The 18,103-nt window shown below is 42.0% G+C and overlaps 1 protein-coding gene and 1 long non-coding RNA gene across 2 annotated transcripts in view; one reads left to right on the forward strand and one right to left on the reverse strand.

Annotated features, from left to right (window-relative positions):
- The window catches only part of LOC105481620 (transmembrane channel like 2), a 106,424-nt gene that overhangs the window by 83,107 nt on the left and 5,214 nt on the right, over positions 1–18,103 (forward strand). Inside the window, exons 16-17 of the mRNA XM_011741348.2 lie at positions 5,680–5,805; positions 17,411–17,489. Of these exons, the coding sequence (XP_011739650.2) occupies positions 5,680–5,805; positions 17,411–17,489 (205 nt within the window). The remainder of the gene's footprint in view (positions 1–5,679; positions 5,806–17,410; positions 17,490–18,103) is intronic.
- The window catches only part of LOC139358489 (uncharacterized), a 46,212-nt gene that overhangs the window by 7,095 nt on the left and 21,014 nt on the right, over positions 1–18,103 (reverse strand). The window contains exon 2 of the long non-coding RNA XR_011613479.1: positions 418–483. This is a non-coding gene — a long non-coding RNA (uncharacterized lncRNA). The remainder of the gene's footprint in view (positions 1–417; positions 484–18,103) is intronic.

The following is an 18,103-nucleotide window of genomic DNA, read 5'->3' on the forward strand; positions in this document are numbered from 1 at the left end:
AGGAGACAAATGCAGTTTGTCAGCTTTGAGTGATTTATTAGGGGTAACTTACAGACAGAAGTATGGTCGCAAGCAGCCGCAAGACAAGTAGATCTCCACACCTCAATCCCCCAGGCCCAGGGCTTATATCTTGGGGAAAGTATGCGTGCTCTGGAAGGAATGCGTAGGTGGCTCTGAACATCACAGCCTATGATTTCTGCAGCAGCATCAAGGGTGGTTTTGGAGGAAATTTACAGGGAACAAGGGTTCCTACATAAAGAGTTATACATCTGCTAGACATGTGGGAGGCACTCTCAGACTCAGGGTTAGTTAGAAGTTACAAGGCAGATTAGCATGTAAAATAAAGTCACTCATGTCCCCCACAAACACACTTTGAGAAATGCTGATCTGCTTCTTCTCAGTTCATAAGGAACTTACCTAAATAAAGACCTGTGATAGTTGGACCCCAGGGATGTTAGCAGGAGTGTTCCAGCAGGGTGTGATCTGGAAAACAGGGTTCACACAGAAGGAGGGGATCAGTCTAGAACAGAAGGAACGTGCTGGACTGCAGGCGGCCTGAGATGCCAGGCTGAAGGGAAAACTGCATGGAAGAAGCCTCTGTTGGCTTCTTCCTAAGCAAGGTTTGGAGGGCTGGGCCCTGGGTGCAAATGCCAGCACCTCTTTTCTCAGTTTCCCATCTGTCACTGGGTAGGAGGTCAGCAGGGACAACTATACTATGGTAAGAACCATCTCCTACAGTCGTATGGAAAGCTGAACTTATAAGAAAGGAACTTGGCTAGCCATGTATGGTGGTACGTGCCTGTAGTCCCAGCGACTTCGGAGGCTGAGGTGGGAGGATTGCTTGAGCCCAGGAGGTGGAAGTTATAATAAGTTACGATTGCACCACTGCACTCCAGCCCGGGCAACATAGCAAGGCTCTGCTTCAAAAGAGAAGAGAAGAGAAGAGAAGAGAAGAGAAGAGAAGAGAAGAGAAGAGAAGAGAAGAGAAGAGAAGAGAAGAGAAGAGAAGAGAAGAGAAGAGAAGAGAAGAGAAGAGAAGAGAAGGAAAAGAACTTGGGTATTTAGCTGAAGAGATTCCCAAGCAACGTATTGAAGGTACAGCCTGGTTTCTTCATGCTGCTTATAGAAAATGTGCAAGGAAAGAGGTACATTGAGTAAGTAACTGATAAACCAAGAAAGTACCAGGATTTGATGATTCTGGAAATTCTCAGCCTTATCTAGATTGCAAAATATGCTAAAACTAGATTCACTGTCATGAGAATGTGCTGTAAAAAGAAAGCCATGAGTGAATCTGGACAACCTTTTACTAGTGTTTCTGAAGGATCAAAAGATCTGAGTATCATTCACACAGAAAACTCTGACTAATCATGTGACTAATGGATCCCCTCAACCATCACATCAGAAGTCAGGCATAGAAACAGGATTATCTGGCTGGGCATGGTGGCTCAAGCCTGTAATCCCTGCACTTTGGGAGGCTGAGGCGGGTGGATCACGAGGTCAGGAGATCAAGACCATCCTGGCTAACACGCTGAAACTCCGTCTCTACTAAAAATACAAAAAATTAGCCAGGCACAGTGGCAGGCACCTGTAGTCCCAGCTACTCGGGAGGCTGAGGCAGGAGAATGGAGTGAACCCAAGAGGTGGAGCTTGCAGTGAGCTGAGATCACGCCACTGCACTCGAGCCTGGGCGACAGAGTGAGACTCCATCTCAAAAAAAGAAAAAAAGAAATAGGATTATCCAGAAAAGATCATGTGGGCCTCTCTTGTTTAACAGAGTAAATTCTCATGACATGTATGAAAAACACAAGGTTTTTGAGAATATTTAACAGCAGAAACACTGCCAACTTGGACTGAAAGAAGCAGAAGGAAGACAAAATAAAGGCAGACCACTGGCCTCCCAGAATTCTGTGGCAGGAAACAGACTGATAAAATTTACTCAGCTGAAACATGTACTATCCTTCAAGAAGAAGGATTCTTCCATGAGCAGAACTGTGAACCTAGAGGGCAAAGCTGTGGCACACCAGGGCAGAGTCTGGAGCCCAGAGGATTATTTTCAGGACTTTAAAACTTAATAGAGCTTGGCTGATTGGATTTCAAAATTGCTTGGAACGGGTGATTCCTTTCTTCCTCCCATTTGCTCCCTTTTGGTAATGGAGTGTTTACAACTTTTATCCTACGCCTGTCCCACCATTTTATTTTTGAAAGTAAATAACTCATTTTCTAGTTTCTAGAATCTTGAGATAGGGATATCATCATGGATTAGTCAGGTGGGCCCTAAGTCACAAGTGTTCTTATAAGAAGGAGGGAAGCTGGGCGCCGTGGCTCATGCCTGTAATCCCAGCACTTTGGGAGGCCGAGGCAGGCGGATCACAAGGTCAGGAGTTCAAGACCAGCCTGGCCAACACAGTGAAACCCCACCTCTACTAAAGATACAAAAAATTAGTCAGGTGTGGTGGAGCGTGCCTGTAATCCCAACTACTAGGGAGGATGAGGCAGGAGAATCGCTTGAACTCGGGAGTTGGAGGTTGCAGTGAGCTGAGTTGATGCCACTATACTCCAGACTGGGCAACAGGGGAAGACTCCATCTCAACAACAACAACAAAAAAAAAAAAAAAAAAAAAAGAGGGAGAGGGAGATTTGACTGCAGAAACATAGAAGGTGATGTGACCATAGAAGCAGGCAAAGATTTAAAGATTCTATGCTGTTGGTTTTGAACATGAAGAAACCCCCATCTCTACTAAAAATAGAAAAATTAGCCAGGCATGGTGGCAGGTGCCTATAATTCCAGCTACTTGCGAGGCTGAGGCAGGAGAATCACCTGAACCCTGGAGGCAGAGGTTGCAGTGAGCCGAAATCATGCCACTGCACTCCAGACTGGGCAACAGAGCAAAATTCTGTCTCAAAAAATACATAAATAAATAAACCCTAATGGAGCTTGGCTGACTGGATTTCAAAATTGCTTGAGATTGGTGATTCTTTCTTCCTTCCATTTTCTCCTTTTTGGTATTGGAATGTTTATAACTGTTATCCTATGCCTGCCCCAGGTTGGTTTCAACCCAGTGAAACCCTTTCAGACTTCTGGCCTCCAGAACTGTAAGTTATTAAATTTAAGTCACCCGTATGGCAAACAGCAGGCACTGGAATCTGATACACCATCTAATTCAATGACAAAATAATCTACATTCAACTGTCACATAAAAGCCTAACATGTAAACTTAACTTTTCTCATTTTTACATGGTGGGTATGCACTGGAAATAAAAATAATAATAAATTAAACATTGTGATACAGTCATGTGCCTGGCACTTGAAATGCCATCATGCTATAACTGCCTCATTGCAATTTGTGGTGTGGTGGGCAACTGTTGTAAGCAATGAGATGGCCATAAATGGTCTCTGACAACTGCTCTTCCCTGTCATTATAGCACAAAAAATGAATGAGTATAGCTGTGTTCCAATAAAACTTTATTTACAGACACTAAAATTTTAATTTTATACATCCATTTTTACATGTCACAAAATAGTATTCCTATTTTGATTTGTTTTCAACTACTTAAAAATGTAAAAATGATTCTTAGCTCACAGACTATATGAAAACAGGTGACAGATCAGGCGCAGCGACTCATACCTGTAATCCCAGCATTTTGAGAGGCCGAAGCAGGTGGATCACCTGAGGTCAAGAGTTTGAGACCAGCCTGGCCAACATGGCGAAACCCCATCTCTACTAAAAATACAAAAATTAGCCAGGTGTAGTGGTGACTGCCTGTAATCCATCAGGCATTGTGTGTAAACTCCCGTGGCTGAGACAGGAGAATTGCTTGAAACCCAGAGGCAGAGGTTGCAGTGAACTGAGATTGCACCACTGCACTCCAGCCTGGGCAACAGAGAGAGACTCTGTAAGAAAGAAAGAGAGAAAGAGAGAACAGAGAGAACAGAGAGAAAGAGAAAGAGAGAGAGAGAGAGAGAGAGAGAAAGGAAAGAAAGAAAGAAAGAAAGAAAGAAAGAAAGAAAGAAAGAAAGAAAGAAAGAAAGAAAGAAAGAGAGAGAGAAAGAGAAAGAAAGAGAAAGAAAGAGAAAGAAAGAGAAAGAAAGAGAAAGAGAAAGAGAAAGAGAAAGAAAAGAAAACCGGTAACAAGCTGAATTTGTCCAGGAGCCATTGTTGGTCAACTCCTCATCTATACTTTACACAGAAAATGTTTAGCTGCAAAATGTCAAAGGGCACTTATAACTTAACAGCACCATACTCAATGTTTTGTATCAATTCTCATCTATATCCTCTAAACAATCTTCTGAGATAAATACAATTATTATACTTAAAATACCATATTATACTATAGTATTATTATATTACATTATACAGATGAGGAAACTGGGGCAGAGAAGTTTTCAATATCTTGCCCAAAGGTATTGAACTTCTGCAGATATTGGACATCCAACAGAACGTACTATAATGATGAAAACATTACATATCTGCATTTCTAACAGAGCAGCTACTAATCATATGACTACTGAGCACTTGAAATGTGTAACTAAGAAACTGAATTTTAAATTTTACTTCATCTTAATTTTTATTTTTAATAGCCACATCAGACAGCACAGCTTTCGTGGGAAGAACCAGGGCAGGATATGAAGCAAAAAGAGAATAATTGTCAGGCCGGGCACGGTGGTTCACGCCTGTAATCTCAGCATTTTGGGAGGCCGAGGAGGGCGGATCATTTGAGGTCAGAAGTTCGAGATCAGCCTGGCCAACATGGTGAAACACCATCTCTACTAAAAATTCAAAAAACTAGGCGGACGTGGTGGCGCTCACCTGTAATCCCAGTTACTCGAGAGACTGAGGCAGGAGAATTGCTTGAACCCGCAGGTGGAGGTTGCAGTGAGCTGAAATTGCACCACTGCACTCCAGCCTGGGTGACAGAGTAAGACTCCATCTCAAAAAAAAAAAAAAAAAAAAAAAAAAAACAGAGAGAGAGAGAGAGAAATTGTCCACGTGTCTCACAAGTGATAAATGGGGGAGCAAGGATTTAAACCAGGAATTTCAAACTCCATATTCCACCTCTTGGCACCAAAATTACCAACCAAGAGCCAGTAGCATCCAGGAGGCTCTCGGCCAGCATTCGTAGAAGTAAATCTGCATAATGGTTCTTAAGTATTTGAAGAAAATAAAAATTATAGTTGCGAACTGTCCAGGAGCCTGTCCTAGGTGATCCAATATCTCCTAGACTTAAAATCTGTAGGTTAATTCTAGGTATCTCTGAGAGACACTCAGGTTATCCAGCACATCAGCTTCTGCAGAACTGTTTCAGGCCCAAAGGAAGCTCCATGTTGGTCTGGTAGCTAAAACACAGGCAATTTCTCCAGTTAGAGTATATGAGGAAAAAAACATTTTTTTCTGGCTGAGGAAGGTGTCAGACACAAAAGACCTGTGAAGACTGAGAGGTTGTAAGTTACTTAGGATAGAAAGCTGGTGACCCATGTGCCGACCCAGCTGTCACCCTAGCCAGAATGGCAGCCCCTCAAGGGGAATTTTTTACTTGCAGTTTATTTGGAGCAGAGCTCTGGTTCTTCCAGGAAAGCAGTGGCAAGCAGCAGTCCTGGACCTGGTTGAGGGGGCATGGATACAGTTGTGAATGCCACAGGCACTTGGCAGCATGTTATCATGTGTCCTCTCCTTTTTCCAGTGGGAAAAACAGAATGTATGACGTCCTCCAAGAGACCATTGAAAATGATTTCCCAACCTTCCTGGGCAAGATCTTTGCTTTCCTCGCCAATCCAGGCCTGATCATCCCAGCCATCCTGCTGATGTTGTAAGTTAGCCAGGACCCATGGCTCCACCCCATGAAAACCTCTCCTTGAATTTGAGACTTCCTTGGCAGGTCCTTTTCATCTTGCCTTCTTAGTCTGCACTCCCCAGGAGCAGACTCCATGATGAAGATTCAAGTGCAAGTATTTTATTGGGGAGGGGGTGAGGACTTGAGACAAGGAAGGGAAAGGAAAGTGCATGGATATCACTGTGAGGATTCTGGGAGGCAGTGTGCCTCAGACTTATCCCCTGCTAAGGGCAAAGGATCCGGGGCATTTGTAGACCAGCTCCCAGCGTCATTCATGGGTAAAATGGCTTCAAGGGGTGTGAGTGAGGGGCCCAAGATGGAAGGGAAGCTTCTGGTAACAGAGATGAGAGCACCAGCAAGTGCAAGTCTTTCGGAGCATACTGAAAATTTGGGTGAGCCCTGACATTATCTGCAACAACTCCCACTAAAATGCTCACTAGAAATATCAAAGACCTGTGGGCTCTGAGCCTCTCAGGAAGCTGGACGGTGATTCGGCCTGATCCTGGCTGGGCCCACAGCACTACTTGATTGAGCAGCTTATGCACTGGAACAAGCTGGTTCCTTCATCACTGTCCCCCTCAACAACTGTTAGAGAACAAGTTTGAAAATCTCTGTATCCCCAGCGCCAGCCTAATGCCTAGAGCATAGTACACAAACAGTAAATGCTCAAGGAAGGAACTAGGGAAGAAAAGCAGGAAGCCAGAGTCTTGGATTGGAATTGCTGCCATCAAAAAACGTGCTAGTAAAAATGTTAGCATTTTTCTTTATTTAAAAAAACATATTTTGGCATGCTTTTTAAAAAATTATGAAATATTCCCAGCATGCAAATGAGTACAGACAACCATGTACACTATCACAAGATTCAACAGATGTGAATATTTTGCAATATTTACTTCAGGTTTATCTTTCTTCTTAATAGAAATAAAACATTACGGATGCACTTCAAGCCCCACCCAATCCTTCTTTCTTCTTCCCTCCCCAAAAGTAACTATTATTCAGAGTATATATAATTGTTTCCCTGCATATTTTGTACTTTTTAATCATATGTGTGTATACTACTGTTTCCAGAGTTTTAAACCTTTTCATGAATGACTCACATTACATGCTTTTCCTCAATCAACATTATGTTGGGGGATTTATCCATGTGGATACATGAGCACACATTTGAAGGCTCTTCTATGTTCCATTGCATGAATAAGCCACAGTTCATTCATTCCTCTGCTTAGAGATACTTAGGCTGTTTCCAGTTTTCAGCTATTGCAAACTGCACTGCAGCCAGCATTTTGTATATATCTCCTTGCACGATTCTGAGAGTTTCTCTAAGGTGGACATCTAGAAGCAGAATTTTGGGTCATCAGATGTGTTTCTTCAATCTTTTTAGATCTTACAGAATTGCTCTCCAAAGTGGTTGTATTTCCTTTTGACTGTTATTTATAAATTCCAACTCTCTGGTGAAATTCTCCAACTTTCTATTTTCTTGAACATAGTGATTACAATTATTTTTAAAATCCCAGTCTGATATTCCAATATCTGAACCACCTGGGTGTATTTTTGTTGTCATTTGTTTTCCTCTTGTTTATCATCAGCTCTACTTTTAGCATGGCATGTAATTACCAGATTTCAGACATGTGGATGAAAAATTATAGAGGCTATGAATAATGTTATCTTTCCCCAAAGGGATGGGTTTTTTTCCAGAAAGGCAAATGAAATACTAGGAGATCACTTAATCCTGTCAAGGCTTGATGCTTTAGCTATCGATTATTACATAAGAAACAACCCCCAAAATTGAAAAATAATATTTTATTAATGAATCTGCAATTTGGGTAGGATTCAGCAGGAATCATTCTTTTCCTCTCTACTCAACATCATCTGGGTCAGCTCAGCTGGAGGCTGGAGGGTCCACTTTCAAGATGGTCACTCACATGACTGGCCAGCTGGCACCAGCCATCACCTGGAAACTCAACAAGGGCTATGGACTAGAGGCCTCACTTCCTTCCCACAAGCTGCTTGGGCTTCCTCATAGCATGGTGGCTGAGTTTCAAGAGCAAGCATCCCAAGAGAATGCAGTGGATATACATGGCATCTTTACTTACTCCTGCCATACTCTATTGGAGCAATCACAAAGGGATACCCAGGTTCAAGAAAAAGAAATATAGACTCATCTCTTGATGCAATGGCAAGATTCTAGAAGCACATGTAAGATGGGAGTCATAGTATTGTGGCCATCTTTGGAAAATAGTTTGCCATTGCTAGCTTTGGGCTTTCTCAGGGCTGATTTATTTCAGTTTCACCCTATTTCCAAGACATTAACCTTACTCATACAACGTGATCCTTACTGTTGAGAAGTCTTTTAGGGGTCTCAACTGAAAGCCTACAGTGTTTACCAATTCCCTCTTGTGACAGTTACTACAGGACTGAACGAAGGAGGACAAACACAGAAATGAAGACAAAGAAAAAAGGATTTGTTTTAAAGAAGGGGTCAGGGAACTCCTTGCTTCTAGTGAGCAAAGGCAGCCCTGAGCTTCTACAGCCCTTCATATTTATTGGGTAGAAAGAGCAGGGAGAAGGAGGTAATGATTGGTCAGCTGTTTGATTGATCACAGGTTCACATCATTGCTAACAGGCCTCAGATGTGCCTAATCACAAGAAACACTGCGCCTGGGGTGTGACTGCCCTCAGCATTCCTTCTGGGCGCCGACATAGTGGTCAGCTTGCCAACATCCTGCATTCATGAGAACAGTTTGCTGTTTACTCATATAGCCTCCAGTGGTATACTGAGTTGATCACGACCCTCATTCTTTCAGCCTCCAACACCCTCCACCTTGGCAGGGCTTGAAACCCATTCTCTCTTTTCCCAATTCTGCAGTCTTTGCTTATACTCTTTCTCCAATAGTACTGCTACAGCCACTGTGAAATCTCTGCTCTGCTCTTCAGCCTCCCTGGTGTCATTTTCTTCTGGGCTTCCTGAAGCAATTGAAGAATTGGTCAATCATTTGAGGGCAATATGTACGCAGAGTTTGGCTTATTTATCAGCAATTTGTTCTTCTCTGGGATTCTGTCCCTCAAGTCCCAAAGACTCTGGCAGTAATTAACTCTGACCTGCATCTTCTCCACATTGTAGCATTTCCACTTTCTGCTTGGACTCTGCTTCTAGGTCACAAATTGGAAAATACTCTCAGGGAGAAACCCTGGAGGAATGTAGGGCTCACCTCACATGCTTCCCTTCTCTCAAGCTTCCAGCCCCTTTAGTCTGCCTGTTTTGTCACTCTCCCATGTCTTAAACTACAGTTTTGTAAATTTTGCTCAGCATTTACAGTTGTTTTTCTCTGCAAAGCTGGACCAATACAAGTCCTTCAGTGAAGACCAGAAAATGAAGTCTTTGCTCTCTTTGTTTATTTGATTTTCCACAGTCAGGTTGCCTAGCACCAGAACAACAACAAAAATAATCTGTGATCATGTTTGTTAGAAAGAAGACCGGGCATGGTGGCTCACACCTGTAATCCCAGCACTTTGGGAGGCCAAGGCAGGCAGATCACCTGAGGTCAGGAGTTCGAGACAAGCCTGGCCAGCATGGTGAAATCCCCTCTCTACTAAAACTACAAAAATCAGCCAGCTGTGGTGGTGTGTGCCTGTAATCCCAGCTACTTGAGAGGCTGAGGCAGGAGAATCACTTGAACTCAGGAGGCAGAGGTTGCAGTGAGCCAAGACCACGCCACTGCACTCCAGCCTGGGCAAGAGAGCAAGACTCTTGTCTCAAAAAAAAAAAAAAAAAAAAAGTCAGAAAGAATTGGCATGCCTATGTTGTTAAGTTTTCCAATCCAAGAATACCATATTCCTTATCATTTGTTCATTTATGTCCCTCAATAATATTTTTAAGTTTTCTTCATAAATTTCATGCACATTTCTTATTAAATATATTCCTCTGCATTTCATCTTTTTATGTTTTATACTAAATTAGGATAGCGCTTTCATCACACTTTCTCACTAGTTCTTGTTTTTCTATGTAAATGTTATTTATTTTCTATATATAAATTTTGTATTCAGTCACTGATATACCTAGACTTTGTGTCCCCATCCACATTTCATCTTGAATTGTAGTCACCACAGTCCCCACATTTAAAGAGAGGGACCAGGTGGAGGTAATTGGTTCATGGAGGCAGTTTCCCCCATGCTGTTCTTGTGATAGTGAGTTCTCACAAGATCTGATGGTTTTATAAGGGGCTCTTCCACTTTGCTCGGCACTTCTCCTTCACGCCACTTTGTGAAGAAGGTGCCTTGCTTCCCCTTCACCTTCCACCTGTAAGTTTCCTGAGGCCTCCCCAGCGATGCTGAACCGTGAGTCAATTAAATCTCTTTCCTTTATAAATTACCCAGTCTTGGGTAGTTCTTTAAAGCAGTACGAAAACAGGCTAATACAGTCACCCCACGAGTGTATTGTTTATAATATTTACTCAACCAAAGTTCTTGAATCTTCCAGGTCATTTTCTCATTTGTAAACAATGAAAATGTTATATTTTATTTAATTCTTAGATCTTTTTTTCTCTGTAGGATTAGTTAGTAGCTTCCATGGAAAAACAAGCTAATTCATATTTGGTGATAAAATATATTTTTGTATTTTTCCTGCATTTACAGGGTGGGGAGTGCTTTTAATGTTTTCAGTTAAGCACAGTGCTGCTTTTTTGGAGGGCTGAGATAAGTGTATTCATGAAATAAGGAAGAAAACAACCAGGGAATGTAAGTCATTGTAACCTAGGTATAAGAAATCAGGAAATTAGGAAAGTGGAGTAACTTTCCTGATTATTGATTTCTTACAGAAGTTAAAAAAAAAAAAAAAAGTGACCTCAAAAGGCGGTGGTGAATTTAGGGCCACCACTAGCCCATATAGTACCTTGTGCAAATTTTTTAAAGGTGCCCACTCCTTCAGACAGAGGTAGGCCCATGCCAAGGGGCACATTTGACAAACAGAATATGGATAGATTTCAGCCAACCGTCACCCCCTTAGTCAGGTGCCTTTTATGCAGTAAACAGCCTGTATAATGGCTATCTATGCCAGAATCTTTTTCCTTTGGTGTAGACCAGGGGTCATCATAGTCCACAAGCTAAATCCAGACCACACTTGATTTTGTTAAGTAAAGTTTTATTGGAACACATTCATGCTCATTCATTTATTTATTATCTATGACTGTTTTTCACAAAAAAAAAGACAAAATTTACTTGTTGTGATAAAGAATGTATTGTCTAGAAAGACTAAAATATTTATTGCCTGGCCCTCTGCAGAAAAAGTTTGCTGACCCCTAATGCAGACAATAAGGTACCACTTTCAAATATGCTTTGAGACTGAATTTAAAACATCTAATCAGTAAGACTTAAAAACTATGACAAATAATAAGTCCAAAAAATATTTAGATGAAGAAGGGATTAGGATTGTAGAAGACAATAAATATTGAACTTGAGCCTTGATAAATTCAAGGCTCAGGAAAAGGAGTTGATGGCATTGGATAGAACTTTTAGAGTTGTTCAAGTCTACTATTTTGTGGTTGAACTTCTAATTGTTTCTATTACCGAAGGTAAAGCATTGAATTTCCAACTATTATTATTGGATTGTCCATTATCTCTCCCTTAAATTCTGTTTTTCCTTCATATGTTTTAAGGCTGTGCTGTTAGGTGCATATATGTTTTTACTTGTTACATTTTCTTGATGAAATGACCCTTTCACAATTAAAAAACAATCCCATTTGTCTCTAACTATTTTTGCCTTAACATGTTTCCCAACCTTTTACTTTCAATCTATTTTTACCTTAAAAATCTGAAGTGTGCCTTTTTAGGCTGGGTGTGGTGGCTCATGCCTGTAATACCAGCACTTTGGGAGGCAGGAAGATTGCTTGAGCCCAGGAGTTTGATACCAGGCTGGGCAACATGGCAAGACCCATCTCTACAAAAACTCTAAAAATTAACTGAGTGTGGTGGCACGTGCCTGTAGCTCCAGCTACTTGGGAGGTGACCAAGGTGGAGGATTGCTTGAACCGAAAAGGTTGAGGCTGCAGTGAACCATGTTTGTGCCACTGCATTCCAGCCTGGGTGACAATGAGACCTTCTCGCTAAATAAATAAATAAAATAAAATATAGTCCGCTTCTTTGGAACAGCATATAGCTGAAGCATAGTGTTTATCCATTCTGTCACTCTGTGCTTTTTATATGGAGTGTTTGATTCATTTACATTTAATTACCAATAAGTTGGCATTTATGTCTGCTGTTTTCTGTATGTCTTATGTATTTTTGTTATTTTATTCCTCCATTACTGCCTTCTTTTGGGTTGAAGATTTTAGTATATAATTTTAGTTCCCTTGTAATTTCTTTTACTATATTTTGTTTTAGTTATTTTCTTAGTGATTGCCCTGGAGATTGCAATTAATATCTTAAACTACTTTGGATTAATACCAACTTAATTATAATAGTATACAAAAACTTTGTTCCTATACAACTTCATTTCCTCCTCTCTCCTTCAGGTTGTTTCTGCCATACAAATTACATCTTTATACATTTTATGCCAACTAAATAAGACAGGAGAAAAAAGAGTTACAAAGACTATAATGATATTAGCTTTTATATTAACCCATGTAGTTACCTTTACGAGCGCTCTTATTTCTTCATGTAGATTCAAGTTACTGTCTAGTGTCTTTTCGTTTTAACCTAAAGAGCTCCCTCTAGCATTTCTTACAGAGTAGGTCCGCTAGTGATTACTTCTCTTAGTTTTTATCTGGGAATGACTTAATTTCTCCTTCATTCTTGAAGAACAGTTTTGCTGGATTTAGAATTTTTGGTTTATAGTCTTTCTCCTTCAATCTTTCAAATATGTCATCCCACTGCCATTTGGCCTCCAAGGTTTATATGGAAAAACAACGGACTGTTAATCTTTCTGAGGCTTTCTTATATATGATTATTTGTTTCTCTCTTTCAGGATTCTCTCTTTGACTATGGCTTTTTTTTTTCAATTTGCTATGATATGTCTAGGAATAGATCTCTTTGAGTTTATCCTGAATGGAATTTGTTGAGTTTCCTGTGTAAATTAATATTTTTTTCATCATATTTGGGGATGAAATCTGATTAAAAATAGTCATTATTTACTCAAATATTCTTTCTGACCCTTTCTGTCTTTCCTCTCCTCCTCAGATTCCCATTAGGCATGTGTTGATACATTTGATGTTGTCCCAGGAACATTTCAAAGTGTCCCATAGGCTCTGTTATTTTACCTCATTCTTTTTTCTTTCTGTTCCTCAGACTGGATAATCTCAATTGATCTATTTTGAAGTTCGTTGATTTTTTTTTTTTCCAAGACAGTATCTCACTCTGTCACCCAGGCTAGAGTGCAGTGGTACAATCTCGGCTCACTGCAGCCTCCACCTCCCAGGCTCCAGCAATTCTCCTGCCTCAGCCTCTCGAGTAGCTGGGATTACACGCGTGCACCACCACACCTGGCTAATTTTTGTATTTTTGGTAGAGATGGGTTTCACTATGTTGGCCAGGCTGGTTCTTTCTTCTGTCAACTCAGATATGTTGGGAACCTCCAGGAAATTTATTATTTCAGTTATTGTAGATTTCAACTCTAGAATTTCTATTTGGTTCTTTATTTCTTTTTGCTAAAATTATTTATTTGGTGAGACACCATTTTGATACTTTCAGTTCTTTAGAAATGGTTTTCTCTAATTCTTTGATCATATTATTTGATCGTATTTAACATAACTGATTTAAAGTCTTTGTCTCTTAAATGCAGGATTGAGGTTTCCTCAGGAATGGTTTCTATTGACTACTTTTCCCCGTGTATGGGCCAGACTTTCTTTTTTCTTTGTATGTCTTACTAGTGTTTTTTGTTTGTTTGTTTGTTTTTTGAGACAGAGTCTCGCTCTATTGCCCAGGCTGGAGTGCAGTGGCAAGATCTCGGCTCACTGCAACCTCCACCTCCTGGGCTCAAGTGATTCTCCTGCCCCAGCCTCCCGAGTAGCTGGGATTACAGGCACCTGTCACTATGTCAAGCTAATTTTTTGTATTTTTAGTAGAGACAGGGTTTCACCATGTTGGCCAGGTTGGTCTTGAACTCCTGACTTCATGATTCGCCCACCTCAGCCTCCCAAAGTTCTGGGATTACAGGCGTAAGCCACTGCACCCAGCCATGTCTTACTAGTTTTTGTTGAAAACTGGGTATCTTAAATAATATTATATGGCAGACATGGAAATCAGGTTCTCCTCCCTTCCATGCATTTGTTGTTGTTGCTGTTTGTTGTTACAATTGTTGCTGTTATTCTTGTTTAGTAGCTTTTCTGAACTAATTATGTAAAGTCTGTTTTCTTTGTTGTGTGTGGCCACTAAAGTCTGTGCTCTGTTAGCTTAGTAGTCACCTACTGACTGGACAGACATTTTCTTACATGTCTGGAACCAGTAAGACTCCCAGTATTTCCCAAGAGGCTCTGTGTATGTACTGGGGTATGCCTTCGACATTCAACCAGGCAGTTTACAACGCTACCTTAGTTCTCACTGACTGCTTGTTCAGAGACTCAAGGCCTAGCCCTGAGAGGGAAGGTTCTGGAGACCAAAGCTGGAGCAGCTGAGACTTGAAAGTCATGGAGAAAAGCTACTAATAAGGATGGACAATAAAAGGGCCTTCTCAAGTCTTTCTTGGACATACAAACAGCCCTGGACAGGCACAGAGCCTTACACATCATGCACACAGTTCTCTAGATTCCCAGGAACATTTCAAAGTGTTTTAAAGCCTCCATTGGACATCTCATTCCCCAGTTCTCCTTTTAAGCTTTTTGGTTAGCCTATTGTTTGTCCCAGCTGTCATGCAACACTTCGCACAGCCATGATGTTCAACAATTGCCTCTGATTGCTTTTGCCAATCTCAGAGAAAAGGTTGTTCACACTGATTGGGCTCTGAGCCAGGTTAAATAAAGATAGCCTTGTGAGTAGTATCAACCACTGGATAAATCAAATAATGACAATTCTCTGGGTATGAGAATTTTAAGGTGCTCCAAATCCATTCTACCTCCTCCAGTGACTGCCAGGCTACTGATTTTCACCAAAATTTTGGGCTGTTGGTTTTCAAACCTACTACAGAACTGGGTAGGACAGGGGATACAAGGCAACTTAGATGCTGCAAAACTCACTGTTCTCAGATTTAGCTGTTTTCCTTGAAAAGGCACTCCCAGGTCGGGCAGTAGCTCACACCTATAATCCCAGCACTTTGCAAGGCCAAGGCAGGCAAATCACAAGGTCAGGAGTTTGAGACCAGCCTGGCCAACATGATGAAACCCCGTCCCTACTAAAAATACAAAAAATTAGCTGTGTGTGGTATTGGGCGCCTGTAATCCCAGCTACTTGGGAGGCTGAGGCAGGAGAATTGCTTGAACCCAGGAGGCAAAGGTTGCAGTGAGTCAAGATTGCGCCACTGTACTCCAGCCTGGGCGACAGTGTGAGACTCTAAAAAAAGAAAAGAAAAGAAAAGAAAAGACACTCCCTAGATTTGCTGCAAACGTTTGGTTAATTTTGAGTTCTGAAAAAAAATTGATTCTGACTATTTTTGCTGGCATTATCACTGCTTTTAAGGAAGAGAGGATTTTCAGAGATCTTTGCCAATTTTGCTGACATCCAATTGAACTTTAGTTTAGCCTTGGGTGGGCTTAAAGACTTTGTTAAAACTTTCCCTCTTTGACTATCATCTTTGTTGTTCCTTAGAAATATCTCTTTGTCTCTGTCTGTTTATCGTTTGAAATTCCCAAAAAGTATTTCAAGAAATGGCTGCTCCCCATCAGGGCTCTCTTCAGCTCCAGGATAGTCTGATGAAACCAGACTCCCCCAACCCTGTGGTCAGTTTCCTGACTGCTGCTCAAGGGCTGCCAGCCTGGAGGGGAACTGGAGCTCCACACTCTGCAATGGTACCTCTCCTTCAGCACCCTCTCTGGTAGCTTACTGGAAATGAACATGGACTCACAGAGATTCCAGGGCCCCAAGGGGGCCGGAGTGAATGTAGAATCCTTTCATTTGTTCATCTATTCATGTAACACCCATTCTTGAAGGTCTGCTCTGTGCCCTGAATACTGTCATTGCCAACAGCAAACCCTTGCATGTTGTTTTATATCCTTGATTTCCAATTTCCTCTGCTGCTGGCATGACAGGGATGACATGATAGTGACCACTTGGATTGCCCTGTGCCCTCCTGGAGAAATTCTGAAACCCAGACACCAAACCTGACCCTGAAGGCACCAAAGAGAAATGCTAAACTTGTAAACAACCTTGGGAGGTACATAGCCACCCATGAGCATTTTATCCACCATTTGCTGGGCATGTGATCTTGAGCCAGACAAGTCACCTCTCTGACCTCTGATTCCTCCCTTAAAAAAATGGGCTAATTAGGTGAATGGCAAGGCCTGGCCCAGAGTAACAGCCTTACATAACAGAAATTGGTCTCTTCACCTGTCCTTTATTCTTTCCTCCCCTCACCCACAGTTCTCTGAATCCTTGCTTCAGAAGGCTCACTTGACAGCCTCTGACCTACACCCTGCCCCAAGGACCATGGGACTCCTCTTCTCTGGCTGGAGAGGGCTTACAGGCTCTACTGAGGCAGCTATGGATGGCCTAGCCCTGAGAGGGAAGGTTCTGGAGACCAAAGCTGGAGCAGCTGAGACTTGAAAGTCATGGAGAAAAGCTACTAATAAGGATGGACAATAAAAGCTAGCAGATAATAGGCTGGCAAAGCATCCACTCCAGGTGGCACCCTGGCTTTTGTGTGTCCTGTGTAGTCATAACCCCAGATCTTAGGTCCTGTGAAAAGAAAGCCTGGGCTGCAGCCTCAAAGGACACCCAGACATCCAGTGAGCCTATGGGGGCTGGACTCTAAAACCCATAAGGTCAGGGCCAAACATGCTAGGGCACTTTGAGCAGGAGGCCTTCAGAGCGTCTGCAATTGTGCTTCTTAGGCAAACTTAGAAGAGGTCTCTTAACACCTCTACCTCTCCCCTCTCAGGACTTGAAAATTGTAGAAAAAGTACTGGTTTCCAATGTGGGCTGCAGAGTACTAATGGGTGGGATGACCTTGGCAAATTATTTAACCTCACTGAGTCCCAGGACCCAGGTCTTTAAACATAGAAGTCTACTCTCTGCTTCATGGTATTTTTATCAAAGTCAATGAGATGGGGTGGGGTGGGGGTGGACTGTGCACATGGCACAGAGCTTGGCACAAGGCAGGTGCACAGGAAATGTGACCAGCTTCTTCTGCAGTCAGTAAACCCTGCCACCCTCTGACCACCTCAGATTTCCCAGAAGAGGGATGATTCCTCCAGCCAACCTTTACTGAGCACTCTCAGAGCTAGAGCTATATAGTCATGCCCATGCGTAACGAAATAGAGAGGATGCAGGGGCATCCAGGACCTTCTCCACACTGAGAAAAGAAGATGGTAGGACACCCACCCTCTACCTAAAGCCTCAGTAACTATTCCAGGAATCCTGCCTTGATTCTCCAAGAAAGGTGCCCAGCTCCTGTCATCTGCCAAGATCACAGGACCACAGGAGGCATGCTTTTCTCTTGCAGCTTGGCCATTTACTACCTGAACTCAGTTTCCAAAAGCCTTTCCCGAGCTAATGCCCAGCTGAGGAAGAAAATCCAAGCGGTGAGTCTGTTGGAAGTTTCCTCCTGGAGGGTCAAAAGAAATCACGTTTTTGGTTTTTGCTAATTTGCTTTGTGAGCCCAGCTGTGTTATCTAAATGGCTTTCTTCTAAACCAAATACCAAAATATCTGTATCATAGCAAGTAGACTTGTGAGATTCAACAGCATGCATTTATATTATTGAGGCTATTTGGTGATTTGTGACAATAATGACTTAAATGTCGACAGGCTGCTAAAGAACAGGAGAAATTCAGTGAGTTCAACCAACGCCCATACAGAAAAACCCAGTACCCACAGTAATTCCTACAGATTCAAGTGAATATTTAAATACTAAAAGAAATGTTGTCAAAATGACGTATTTCTTGTGCCCTTTAGCCTAAAAGATCTCCTGAGTCTCCTTCACATGTGGGAAGCCTCTCTCAACATCCCAGCCGATACCCTACTTCTGACTGCTCTCTCCTGACACACACACACACTCCCTAAAATTCAGACCCTAACCCTCCCTAAGCCCTGTCCTTGCTTTCTCTGTCCCTCTTCCGGAATGAATCTCATCTGTCTTGCTACTGGTCCCCCATCCACACCTTCTTCTGGTTTTTTGTTTGTTTGTTTTTGTTTTT

This window comes from Macaca nemestrina, chromosome 15, assembly GCF_043159975.1.
Source record: "Macaca nemestrina isolate mMacNem1 chromosome 15, mMacNem.hap1, whole genome shotgun sequence".
Classification (NCBI taxonomy): Eukaryota; Metazoa; Chordata; class Mammalia; order Primates; family Cercopithecidae; genus Macaca; species Macaca nemestrina.